At 33.3% G+C, this 13,680-nt stretch overlaps 1 protein-coding gene across 1 annotated transcript in view; it reads right to left on the minus strand.

Moving 5' to 3' along the window:
* Window positions 1-13,680, minus strand: part of CEP162 (centrosomal protein 162) — a 128,099-nt gene that overhangs the window by 19,094 nt on the left and 95,325 nt on the right. The window contains exons 21-23 of the mRNA XM_051997340.1: window positions 12,983-13,087; window positions 4,297-4,515; window positions 804-1,462 (exon numbers count right to left, since the gene is read on the minus strand). Coding sequence (XP_051853300.1) covers window positions 804-1,462; window positions 4,297-4,515; window positions 12,983-13,087 — 983 coding nt within the window. The remainder of the gene's footprint in view (window positions 1-803; window positions 1,463-4,296; window positions 4,516-12,982; window positions 13,088-13,680) is intronic.

Genomic DNA, 13,680 nt, shown 5'->3' on the forward strand with positions numbered 1-13,680 from the left:
CTATTTTCTAGTTTCTATCGACACTGAATTAACAAAGAACTATTTCACAGGACCTCATATTATTGATAGGAATATCATTCTGTCTGAATATAGAACAAAATTTCCAACCTCTAATCATTTAAAATGTACCTAAATCTTTTAATTGAATTTTGAGAACAATTAAAATTTTATCTGCTTGAAGTTCCCAATAATAGTGGCTAGTATGTATGTATTTCTATATGTCTATATGTCACTTTAAAATTTGATAAATGCTATACAGATGCTATCTCATTTGACAGTCACAATGTTGGAATATAGGAGCTATTATTATTTCTATTTTGCAGACTATTTCTATGTCTGAGGCAGACAGGGAAAATAACTTATGCAAGGTCATATAGCTAGTAAATATCTGACAGAAGATTTAAACTCAAGTGTCCCCGACTCTCTATTCCATGCTTTATCTGCTGCTTCATCTACAGGTCTTTATTTCAATTTTAATAGACCCCGTATTTATCACTTTTTGTTCCATAATTTCTACCTGTGCTATATTAGAAATAGATTCATGTTTGTGAGTTGAACTGATCTTTATACTAATTCTGGATGCTGACTAAGAGTGTCAGAAGTAGTTTACTAAATGAAAATACTGTCAAAGAATTGATGCCCTTACCATAAATAAATAAAATTTCCATACTATTAAAAATAATCATAAAGAAGTATAATATAAATGAAAAAAATTACTAAAAAGGCCTCAGATTCTCTAACTTATTTACAGTCTTCTGATAATATTATGATGTACTATTTTACTAAATTCATTTACTGTTTACCTTTTCACATTACTTTCAGAGTGGGCAAGTGCTGCTTCAGATTTTGTTCTCTGCTCATTCATTTCAGAAGTCAGTCGTTCCACCTCTTTTTTTAATCTGGAGTTTTCTTGTAAAACTTCTGAAGGGTGGGAATCTGCAAAGGCATGTGGTTCATACAATTTGCTATCCAAGGTTTCTGGGAAAGACTCAGTATTCCTTTTATTAGAGACCAAAAGATCCTTCTTCACCTTTTTGGCAGATCTTTCTTCATTTCCAGGTTTATCAACTGGATTTTGATTGGACAACATCAGTCGTCTTTCTTTTTGAAGTTTTTCTATGGTTTTTGTAAGATCTTGTATTTCTCTTTCTTTTGCAGCCAGTTCCTGAGTAAGTCTTACCAATCTGGCTTTTGTATGAGCTTGTTCCACTTGAAATTCTAATGACTGGAAATCTTTATCATCTCTTTCATTATTTCTGAGTTCTAACTTGGCATTCTGATTTTTAAGAATTTCTATTTCACCTTCAAGAGTTTTCACAGTAACCTGATAGGCCTCTTTCATGTCACAAAGTTCTTGCTCCAGGATCTTCATATCTGCTGAGTTTTCATGTTTCTTTTGCTCATCTGTTAATTTAATGGCAAGACGCTGTTCAAGCTCCATCAGGCGTTGTTCATATTGAATCTGGAAAAAATTAATATAATGTCCAAGAGCTTCTCTAAATTCATTAATAGAATGCTATAGCCTGTTCATTCAGAATAAAAACAAACAAAAAATTCTCCCTATGAAAAAATGCATTGTGATTTCATTTACTCATTCATCTATTTATTGTCTCATATACATAGAACACCCAGATCAAATAACTCCTCTTGCTCAGGAACCCTAAGATTAGCAAACAGATAAATGAATACTTAATAGTGTACTATGCTCTGAATACTTATTTCACAATTGTGAGCTGCTGATATGCTGCTTTCTAAATTGTTTTTTCAAGTCCCTTAAACTAGATTATAAATTCTTTAAAGGATATGATTAATTTCTCTCTCTGAAACTTATCCAGAGCATCATCTATAGGTAAGGGTTTTCTGCAAAATATAGGGTAAATAACTATACTATTAGGAAGCAATCTCTGAGTGAATCTGGTTACTAATTCTATTATAGAAATTGAGATGTCTCAGGAGAAAAGAGAGTCAGCTGGGAACTTTCCAATGGATGTTCAAAAGGATAGAAAATAGATAACTTGAATAGGCCATGGAAATTCCAAATATGCTTCATACTTTCAAAATTAAATTCTTTCATTTCCTAATGCTTTTCTGCTTGAGAAATTGGTAGCTTTTACTTTTCTCATTCATTGGACAAACATCTAAATTTAAGGCATCTAGGTGGTGCAGTGGATAGAGTCAGGAAGAATCATCTGACGAGCTCAAATCTGGTCTCAGACACTTACCAGCTGAGTGACTGAGCAAGTAACTTAACCTTATTTGCCACAATTTCCTCATCTGTCAAATGAGCTGGAGGAAATGGCAAGCCACTCTAACGTCTTTGCCAAGGAAACCCCAAATGGGTGTCACAAAGAATCAGAGATGACTAAAATAAATGAACAACAAAAAAAATTAAGGTACTGTTTTAGGAAGCACAGAAATTTGGGGTTCGTTTAGGGGTAAAATTATATCTTAAACATTTTTCTATACCAAGTTTACTATTTCTCTTTTTTAAACAATCCCTAGAGTTTGGTCAATAACAGAGGAAAGGGAATCATACCTGTTGAAGGCACATTCCCCCTTCTCCCTGTCTTCTGCCTTTACCCACAAGAAAAAAATCATAGGCATTTTAAATCATAGAAATTTCAGAGATACTTTCCTGCCTTTGGAATCATGCTTCTCTAGGCAATAGATGGCAATTTGTTCTTCTTTTAATAAGACAGTACTGATACACATTCCTCTGTGAGAGCTCTACTGATAAAATGAAAACACACTATAAGAGGAACCTAACATTAGGATACCATCATCATTGCATGTTTCTCATTAGTGGCTGCCAGAAGCTACCCAGAGAAGATGAGCAAACAGGATGTTTTAAAAAGTTACTGATGTAATTCTTGGGATGAACATATCAATTTTGAAATGAACCTCTCTGTATTAACTCAAATTTCTTTGGACACTAGTTTCTTGAATTTTTATCTGTACCAATAGATTCTGAAGGAAAGAGTGAGGCTAGTGACTGCAGAGCCTTTCTCACTTACATCCAATTCACTTTCAAGTTGTGACATCTCCTTCCTGGTATCCCAGTCCTCTTTGAGATAATAAGGACAGATAATAATCTCTAAGTAATAGTAGCAGCTTTACTGAGCCAATGCTTCTACTTGGGCAATTCCTTCTTTTTTCCCTCCCTCCCTCCCTCCCTTCTCCCTTGCTTTCTTCTTTGCTTCCTCCTTTTCTTCCTTCTCTTTTCTCCCCCCTCTCCTGTCTACATAAAGAATCTGACTCTTACTTATGGTGCTCTACCTGAAGCAATATAAACTTTGATCACTGAAATGTAGCAAGATATCTTGGAGTTTACTGGCTAGATTTCTTTCCTTTTTTTTTTTTTTTTTTTATAATGGACCATTCTTTAAAACTAAACCACTCTGGCTGATTGGCTAACAATAGGCCCCAGCCCAAACTTCATTTAGGCACTGTTTGGCTTCTGATGGCTCAGAGAGAGTGTAAATAGTAACAATTTCTGTTCTGGCCAGTGCCCTGCTGGTCTTCCCCTCCTGCATTGATTTTTTTTGGGAGGACTAGATAAAAGGTCATTCTTTGCCTCATTTCTCATATAACCTTAATCACTGAATTGCTTAAGTCAAAATTGAGAGTTGGAAAGGACCTTAAGTTTAAAAAGGATTCTGAAGCTATCTAGAGCCATCTCCAGGTGCCCTGATTTTTATCTTGCCACTGGACTCAGATGTTTCTCGAAGAGAAAGTGAGGTTAGTGACTTTGCTCAACTCTGCCTCACTTAAATCCAATTTACTTGCCAGTCATGACATCTTCTTGATGGCATGGACCTCTTTGAGAACAAAGAACAAATAACAATAACCAATAGGCCAAGTTTTTGTGTTTATACTCTTGGATTCCAATATTGCCACAATGCTAATCTGCACCTTGGTTATGGTTATGATTGTGGTCTGACTTAATAGTTAATTCAACTTCCTGTTAAGTTTTGAGGTGAGTAAATTCTGTTACTATGAATGACCTAATCTTTCACTACCTGAGACATTACTGCTGCATATCATGCCATCCAGACCTGGTCAGTCTACTCTGAGGAACTCTCAGACACAGTCCCTGGCTACTTTTGGGCCTTAATCAAAGTGGGGCTAAGAGGAACAGATGTGGGCAAAAATTGATGTTGACAGCTGCAAAAAAGGTTAGAAAAGATGTTTAGATAATAAGGGATTTATTAGCTAAAGTGAGTGCTAGAAGTTTCTCTAGATCTTTATTATCTGTGCCATCCTACTGTCCTTTTATTAGAAATAATATAGTCTTACCTTTATTTTTTGAAACTGCTGTTCCATAGTACGAAGACTTTTTTTTGCTTCTTCATCTTTACCCTCAAGCTCAGTTTCTAATTTCTTTATGCGTTTTTCCATAAATTCAACTGTATTTTTAGATGAAATATCTGTATCACCTGCTGCCGATGCAGCTAATATTAAAGCAGGCAAAGAATTAGGATACCTTCTTTTTATAATTCCTTCCATTTCTTTAACCTATTAAAATGATTGAGAACATGGAAATCAACAAGTATAGCGAATTATTTAATATAAGTATAGCTTTGACTATATTCATCAAATCTGTTTATAAAAAAACTTTTTATGAATTGAGAATTTGTTGTGGACCTGTAGAAGGCAGGTGAGAAAGAGGCTGGCACATGATTCAAGGACATGTATGGAGATGGGCATAGAGAAGCAAGAGTAGGAGAAGGAACACTCAGGAGCCTGCCTGGAACTGAGAAGAGGAAGATATGGGGCAAGGTTTGGAAGTGAAAGGGGAGCAGACATGTGAGGGCCAGATATGGATACAGAAACTGAGAGAAGATGTAGAGGAGAGGACAGATGATATGCAGGGATGGGGATGAGGCAGATGTAGGGAAAGGTGGGCAGAACAAGGCAAAGGTCTTCTCTCTTAACACGGGGAGGTCTCCAAATCAAGCCCTGAATCTGGCCATGGGAGCAGCCTCTTCCTTCATCTCTTCTTTGGCTTTCACAGGGAGGTTTTTATTGTTTTTTTTTTTTTTTTTTTTTGGGGGGGGGGGGTGTTATTGAGGGGTAGGAGTACCAGGCCAAAGAGTAAGAACTGAGAGCATGAGCATAGAACTGTACAATAAAGTTAACATAGGTGATTGCTGTTGTTGTTGTTTTTTTGCAATGTGAATTTCTTTCAGAATTCTTTACATAAAAGTTAAATACGCAAACTGTGAATTTATGTAAAAGGAGGCTGTCTGTAGTATAATATAGATTAGACTGACCTTGTCTTCCTCAGAGTTGATGATTAAAGAACCCCAGCAATTCAGAGTCTAAATTGTTCAAATGCCAAAGAGTGGTAGTGTGGTAGTGGAAAAAGTGTGGAATTTGAAACCAGATGAGTTCAATCCTGTCTTTGTCATTTATTTCTTGTGTGACTTTGGTCAAATAATTTCAATTTTCTCGATTTCCTCATCTGTAAAATGGACTGGATAGATGGATCTCCAAGGGCTTTTTCAACTCTACCTGTAATTTTCTTGCATTAACAGGAACTATATCTAACATTTTTCCTAATTCAGTATTGTAGCAGCAGTAAAAACACTTGATATTTACCTAGAGCTAAATAGTTTACAAAAAAGTTTCATATCTATTATTTTTTTTTTGTAGTATCTTTGAAAATTCACTAACTTTACTAAAATTGAAGCAATTCAAAATACCTTCTCACACTTAGATAGAGGAAAGGACTAAATGACTCTAAGTCAATTTCATAAAAGGCTATTTTCGGTTAATCTATGGAATCTAGGCAAAGATTATATGCTGTTTCTTCAATTAATTCTTTGGAAAAGAACTAAAAACAAGATCACACATTAAGAAAAGACAATTCAAATTATAACACGCATGCACATATGAAAACAATGAATGGATTAAAGGGACAGCGTAAATGGGATGATTTAATTTTCTATGTAGAATGAAAATTTATAAGAAAGTTCTATATTTTTATTTTAAAAACAAATCCTATAATGTTTTATAGTATATTCTTCAATTTTTTTATGTCTTATTTTTACTCAATGGTACCTTTATTTTACAGATAAGGAAGAAATGCCCAGAAAGGTAATATTACTTGTCCTGAGTAAGAATTTATTTTAATAAAAATAGGCAGTTTTTTCTTAAATGTCTAAAATGACATACATAGTATTATTTGCATCTAAGTAATTTTTTTCATTGCAAAGATGAATGTCACTAATTAGAAAAATTCATTTTCACGTGGATCAAAACAGCACTACACAAACTTCTGGCTAAGAAGAAAAAGTATTTTTCCTCTTAAGCAACTTAAATTTGTTATTCCTTCATTCCAGTGAAAGTGTGTAATAAATACTGCTCAAACTTAGATTAATTACAATGTCTCTATAGAAGAAAATTAATAAGATTGAAAATACATGTAACGCGTAAAGTCGAACAAAACATAAGAAAATGATGAATGCAATTTTTAAAAGAAATAATTAGGCAAAACAAAATATTCTGAAAAATGAGAAATTCACTCAGAGTTGATTATTTTATATTACTAGCTATAGTTTATTTTCAAATTTCATTTTCTTATTAGATATATTTTAATTTAAACACACAACTATGATTATTCATATTCCCCCATTTGAAGATAATCTCTTACAAATGGATATAAAGTTCTTCAATTTTAATTTTTCCTGACAATCTAGTTTGACGTGGATAATCACGTAAAATAAAGGCAGAGCAAGCACTCAAACTCTCCACAAACTCTACTTTTGATATTTATCATGGCTTATTGTGATGGAGAATATAGGTTTGCAAAGACTATACCAGCGAGATACAAGTTATGAAAAGTTCTATGATGCTGAAAAACTTCAAGTACAATTCTAATTCTTTGGCTATGGGGACCCATGAAACCACAGAAAATGTAAAATGGCTTTTAATTCTATATAGCCCTCTTCAACTTCTGTAATGATAAAATACTGAAAGAGAAACCAGAAGGTGCTAAGAGTTACATAGTTTTAGCCCATCTTAACTCCTAGAACTTGAATGGCATAAGGTAGAACCACAAAGCTATTTTAATCAGCATTTTTCTTACTTTTAGTTATTTTGAACATTTTTTATGCGGTCATTTTCCTTTAACAAATGGTATATGAATGTAATGGAATATTAATATGCCATGAGAAATGACAAAAACAATGGTTTCAAAGAAATCTGGGAAGACTTGCATGAAATGATGCAGTGAAATATTGGCAGAACTAGGAAAAGAATTTATATACCACCACCATGAGCACTGATTATTGCGATGTTCTACATGATTCCAGAAGATGGAAGATGAAGCATACTAACCTACTTTTTGACAGAGAAGTGATGACTTAAATTGTAGAATGAGACAAATGTTTTTAGATACAGATAATGGGATCATTTCTTTTGCTTAACTATTGATATTTGTTACAAAGAGAAAGAAAATAATTTTTCTTTGAATGATTATTAGAATTCACTTGTAAATCTATTTGATGCTGGGTTTTTTTCTTTGGGAGGTTTTTGACTTGTCAGTTTTTTTTTTTTTTTTTTTTTTTGTTGTTGTTGTTGTTGTTTTTGGTGTTGGATACTTATAATTTTTCAAATGTTCATTTCACTTATTACTTAGAGGGCATATAATTAGGCAAAAGTTTCTAATCATTTCCTCTGTGTTGTGACTTCTTTTTCAATTTTATACTGCTTATTATTTAGCTAGTAATTTATCTCTTATTAGTCTTTTAAATGACTCTTTGTTTTATCAATTCCATGTTTTTTTTTTTTGTTTGTTTGTTTGTTTTAACTTATGGCTTTCCCATTGATTTTCAGTATTTATATTTTTTGTTTGGTTGAGAATTTTTTCATTTCTTACTTTTCTAATTTTTTAGCTTCATTCCCAAATAGTTGAGTTGTTTTCTCTCTCACTCTCTTTCTTTTTTTTTGCCAATGAAAGTAGAATTATTTTTTCTGTAACCTATAATTTGGTTGAATCTCAAAGTTTTGAGTATGCTATCTGTTGTCAATGTTTTTTGTGAAATGATCTGTTGTTTCTATTATTTGTTCTTTGATGTACAAATTCTTTTTGATAAAATTATTCAGTTTTCACTTGTTTGAATCCCTTTTTCCCTTATTGATAACAACATTTTGCTTTATGGTTAATAAGGGAGTATTTAATATTTCTTCTTTTTGCTTTTTTAATGCCTTAATGCAGGGTTATTATAGTTATTTTTTGTAAAGGTGCTGTACACAGATGAGAATTATGCATACTCTATTCTATTTTCTTTTGTTAATCACCAAAGAACTATCATACCTAACTTTTTTAAAGTCCTATTCAGGTCCTTAACTTCTTTTTTGCTTATTTTTAAAATAGATTTGTCAATCATATGTATTGTTCAGTCATTTCAGTCATGTCTGACTTCATTGGGTAAAGATACTAGAGTGGTTTGCCATTTCTTTCTCCAATTCATTTCAAAGATGATTAAATTTGAAGCAAACAGGGTTAAATGACTTGTACAGAATTATAAAATTAGTGAGTGTCTAAGGCTGGACTTGAATTGAGGAAGATGAATCTTCCTCAATCTAGGCCTAACATGTTTTTCTGGGAATTTGATGATTCTTAAATCTCCTCACTCTGTTTTTTAGATAGTAGAAACTTTAACACGGTCTTCTAAGCTCTTAGTCTTTTGGCTCTGTTATAATTTGTCTTGGTATCTTACAGAATCATTGTTTTTTGCTCACTTAATTTTGTTTTTTAGTCCACTACTTGGGTAAAGTTTTCCATTTACTGTTTTAAGTTATTATTTTTCTGTTTTTTTAGGAGCTCTAATTTCATTTAAAAAATTTCTTGCCTCAAGCTATTTTTTATTTTGAGAGTTTACTTGTTAAGTGTGTCTTATTCAATTTTTCTTGGGTTTACCTCTTAGGCTTTTTTTAAGCTGCTATATTTTTTCATTGATTTCAGTATTTTCACTTTACTCATATTTGCATCCTTGTGTCTTAGATTGGGATTTTGTGCTTGGACTTATTTTTTTGGAAATCTTTAGTTTTTACAGAACACATTTCAAATATACATCTCTGCCCTCCCTTAAACATTCTTAAAAAATAAATTAAAAAGAAGCAGTTCATGATGCTAAGTGAAATGAGCAGAACCAGGAGATCATTATACACTTCGACAACGATATTGTATGAGGACATATTTTGATGGAAGTGGATTTCTTTGACAAAGAGACCTGAGTTTCAATTGATAAACGATGGACAAAAGCAGCTACACCCAAAGAAAGAACACTGGGAAACGAATGTGAACTATCTGCATTTTTGTTTTTCTTCCCGGGTTATTTATACCTTCTGAATCCAATTCTCCCTATGCAACAAGAGAACTGTTCGGTTCTGCAAACATATATTGTATCTAGGATATACTGCAACATATCCAACATATAAAGGACTGCTTGCCATCTAGGGGAGGGGGTGGAGGGAGGGAGGGAAAAAAAAAATCGGAACAGAAACGAGTGTCAATATAAAGTAATTATTAAATAAAAATTAAAAAAAAAAAAAGAAGCAGTTCAGAAAAATTAACCAACACATTAACTGTGTCTGATAGTATGTTTCACCATCCAAAGCCTTCCAGGGCTCTAATCAATCAATTAATCAATTGACAATAATTTATTAAGCATTTACTGTGTGATAAGCACTATGATGTGTGCTAGGAATACAAATTTAAAAAAAATAAACAATCCCTACTTTCAATGAATTTACATTTTAATGGGAAAGAAAATTACTTATACAAAGTATCCCAAAAGTCTTGATACAAATGGCAATAATAAATAATGTAGTTACAAAATTTAAAATTGCACTAAGGCTTTTGGGACACACTGTATAAACACAGAAATAATATAAAGAAAATAAATCTAAATAAATAAAAAGTAGTAAAAGTTTAGGAAGGTGGACATAAGCAGGTGGGGTTAGTGGTGGTCACAAAAAACTTATATATATATATATATATAATGCTTGAGCTGAATCTTTAAGGAATAAAGAGAGTTTATTTGTTGAAGTGAGGAAGATAGGAGATGGGAGTTTGGTATGTGATGGAAGAAGGAGTGGGAGAGGGAAAAAGAGAGAAAGAAAAAAGAAAAAGAAAGGATGGATTATAGATGAGAAAAAAGGAGGGGGAATTAGTGAGGAAAAAGATCACAGATTACAAGAGGGGAGTTAGTAATTAAAGCTATTCATTAGATCAAATATGATCATTATATTACATTTAAAACATAGCATTCTATTACGTTTTTGTGGTTCTTATTTAGATCACAGCTTGTTAAACTGTGGGTCAAAGCCCCTATGGGATCATGAAAGTGAATGTGGGGGGGAAAGAGTCACAAAAAATTTGGCAACAGTAAAAAGTGTCAGAGAGCAATGACCAAAAATTAATTCCAAATCAAGCACATAATGAATCTGAAGTGTTTTTGGCAACACTTGTCTGTACTGCATTACGCAACTTCACTATATTCTTGGTTCTGAACACCAGAACATGCACACTTTGCAATGAGCATGCACAAATGCTGCTAGAAATCCCTCAGCTCAGATTTGAGATGGGAGAGTATAACATTTTCTTGGGCAACAAGGAGTTGCGAGTGGGAAAAGTTTAAGAATCCCTGATTTAGATGACTGTAGGTACTGTGAATATGATTTCTTGGTCTACTTATCTCACCTCACAATTCATATAGGTTTTCCTATGCTTTTCTGAGTTCTCCATTTATTAGTCACTTCTTATGGTGATTCCAAATATAAGAACTGTTGGAATCCTTATAAACTGCTAACTCATTAGAGTTGATAGATTATTGATCTGATCTTATAAGAAGATGTTTTGGGCCAGAACTTGAAACAAAGTACTAAGTAGAACTAATTAATACAATGCTTGTGTTTCTGCCTCTTTCTCTCCCCCTTCTTCCTCCACCCAGGAAGGGTTAATTGAGGGGGGAGGGTCATGAGATGTGGAATGATCTAATTCCTCCTGCTGTGAAGTATCATATTCAGAATTGGAATTAACTCCATTCTCACCTGATTCGTCTTCCTTTTCACCTAGTAAAGTTGGCACTTCTTCCTCCTGCACTTTCTTTTTCTTCATTCTAACACTTAAATAACTTCTTATAGCCAATTGTATTAAATTGTATGTATTAAGTATGTCTTTGGAAATTGAATTAAGCCCATTTTTATTATAGAATTGACAAAGATCCTCTCCTACTAATTGCCATTCGGCTAGATCCAATTCCTTTTCCAGAGAGAAACAAGGACATATGTGCTTTATAGTTTGTAAAAGTTCAGTGATCTGCTGTAAAATTATAATTAAACCTTGGCTTTCCATAACTTTGACAAAACTCTCTTAGCATTTTCCTTGAACAGAAACAGAAGGCTGTTTTCTAAACATCTGTCCCATCTTAGCTGAAATTCTATTTTAACTCTTTTAACAAAATTTCTTTGTTGTACTCACTCAAATTTCTGGGTTGAAGAGTTTTTTCTACTGGATCAGGATCAGAGGCTTTTCCACTGGATCTGGATCTGAATCAGCCCCACGTTGGGCGCCAAAATGTTGGTTTTTTTTCTTCTTTAAAATATAAAAAATATGATGGTTCTCTCTAGGAGAAGGTAGGTTTCTCGGGGAGGTTTTCTTGGAGGCAGCCTTAGTATCAGTTCAGATCAATAATTACCCCAAATGCAGCCAGCTGGTAAAAATACAAACATTTATTTTCTCCTTCCAAAATAGCCTGGTTAGTTGAGGCTTATCTCTCTGCTTGGTTCCAAGAGCTCTTGCAGATTGTCCTTTGCTTCTGCCTCTGCTTTCTTCAGCCTCCAGAGCCAGCACCAAGTTGAATCTGTCTTGCCTCTGAGAGAGCCTTTTCAATCTTCTGCCAAACTCTTGACTCGTAGCTTCTTCCTCTGAAAACTCTCCTGACTGGCCCCTTTGAAGCTCTATTTATTCGAGAGAGAGGAATTGTGGGATGCAAGAGAGAGGGATTATGGGTTTTCTCCCATAGAGCTCTCTGGCCCTAAGAGCTTCAAGGGAGGTGTGAATTCACAAAGTTACAAAGTTTACTTTGTGACTCTCCCATACTTGTGAACTCCAATGAGTAAAGGTGTTAAACACAAGCATTGTATTAATTAGTTCTATTTAGTACCTTGTTTCAGGTTCTGGCCCAAAACATCTTGTAAGATCAGATCAATAATCTATCAACTCTAATGAGTTAGCAGTTTGTAAAGATTCCAACAAAGAACCTATTTATTTTTGTTACTACAAAGTGGTACCATAAGTACTAAGGTGTATATGAAAACTGTCTGTCTTTGACCTTCTTGGCATATACATTTCACAGTGGAATATACAGATCAAGGAATATGGACTCTTTAGTCATCACTTTTAAATATTATTTTAAACTTCTTTTTAAAACAGGGTAGATGAATTTGTAGCTCAACCTACAGTTTATTCATTTATCTGTCTTAAAATAGTATATCCAATATCGAATATTGAATATCTCTTTCTTTTGCCATCTTTGCTAATTTGCTGGGTATGAGGTGAAACCCCTCAAGAGATTTTAAAATATGTATTTCTCTTATTATTAGTAATTTGGAACAATCTTTATGTGGTTGTTAACAGTATACAATTCTATTTATGAGTTGTTTATATCCACTGACCACTTACCCATTGGAGAATTATACTTGATTTCATATTTTTGTGTTAATTGCATATATATACACACATAGACACTACAAATATATTTCACTACTTTGTTATGTTTTCTTAAATTCTATGCCATAAATATTTTAACCATATAGAGAGCCACGTTAAAATATACCAATGAAAATTATAGATGTAAAATAATATCATTAGTGTTTTCCAAAGGAAAACAAAATTATTTTTCCTCAGAGAGCCAAAAAAATTACATTAGTTAAAAAATATTTTTAATATGAAATCAAATCTAATACGTACTTGTCGTTCAAGATCCTGAATCTTTTTAGCATCAACTGCTCTGTCTTTCAGACGTGACTTCTGTTGTGCAGACTGATTCCCAGCTTCTGTTTTCAGTTTCTCAACCTGTTTAACCACAAGAAAATAACATAATGAAAAGAGAGTTTTGTTAATATGTAAAATATGCATATGATGTGTAGCCCATGGAAGAACACTTCAGCTGGTTTCAATAGGCGATCAGTCCTGGAAATTGCCTGCTTTTTTTCTTTGCTGGTGGTGAATGGACTAGATAGCAATTTAATTCAACAAACATTTATGTGTCTACAATGCACAATGCATTGTAGTAAGCCCTGAGAATTCAATGATGAAACTAGAAATAAGGACTTGTAATCCAATAAGGAAAATAAATATATAAATATATATCACATAGTTGACCATAAATAAATCTATCTATCTATCTATCTCATAGATTGACAATAAAAGAGCCCCATCAAAGTGTCATGGGGAATTCAATGGGGGAGAGATCATCTTCTGCTAAGGAATTAGGGAGCTCAATAAAAAGGGTGGAACCTGTTTTTAAGACTGAAGAAAGGAAAGGAATTCATTTAGTCATGGAAGGGAGGAAAGAGTCTGCTTCAAGACAAGAATATAAATAAAGGCAAGGAGATCAAAAAAATATATTAGGCTAAATAGAAAACATGATGAAAGATGAAATTTAG

This window comes from Antechinus flavipes, chromosome 4, assembly GCF_016432865.1.
Source record: "Antechinus flavipes isolate AdamAnt ecotype Samford, QLD, Australia chromosome 4, AdamAnt_v2, whole genome shotgun sequence".
NCBI lineage: Eukaryota > Metazoa > Chordata > Mammalia > Dasyuromorphia > Dasyuridae > Antechinus > Antechinus flavipes.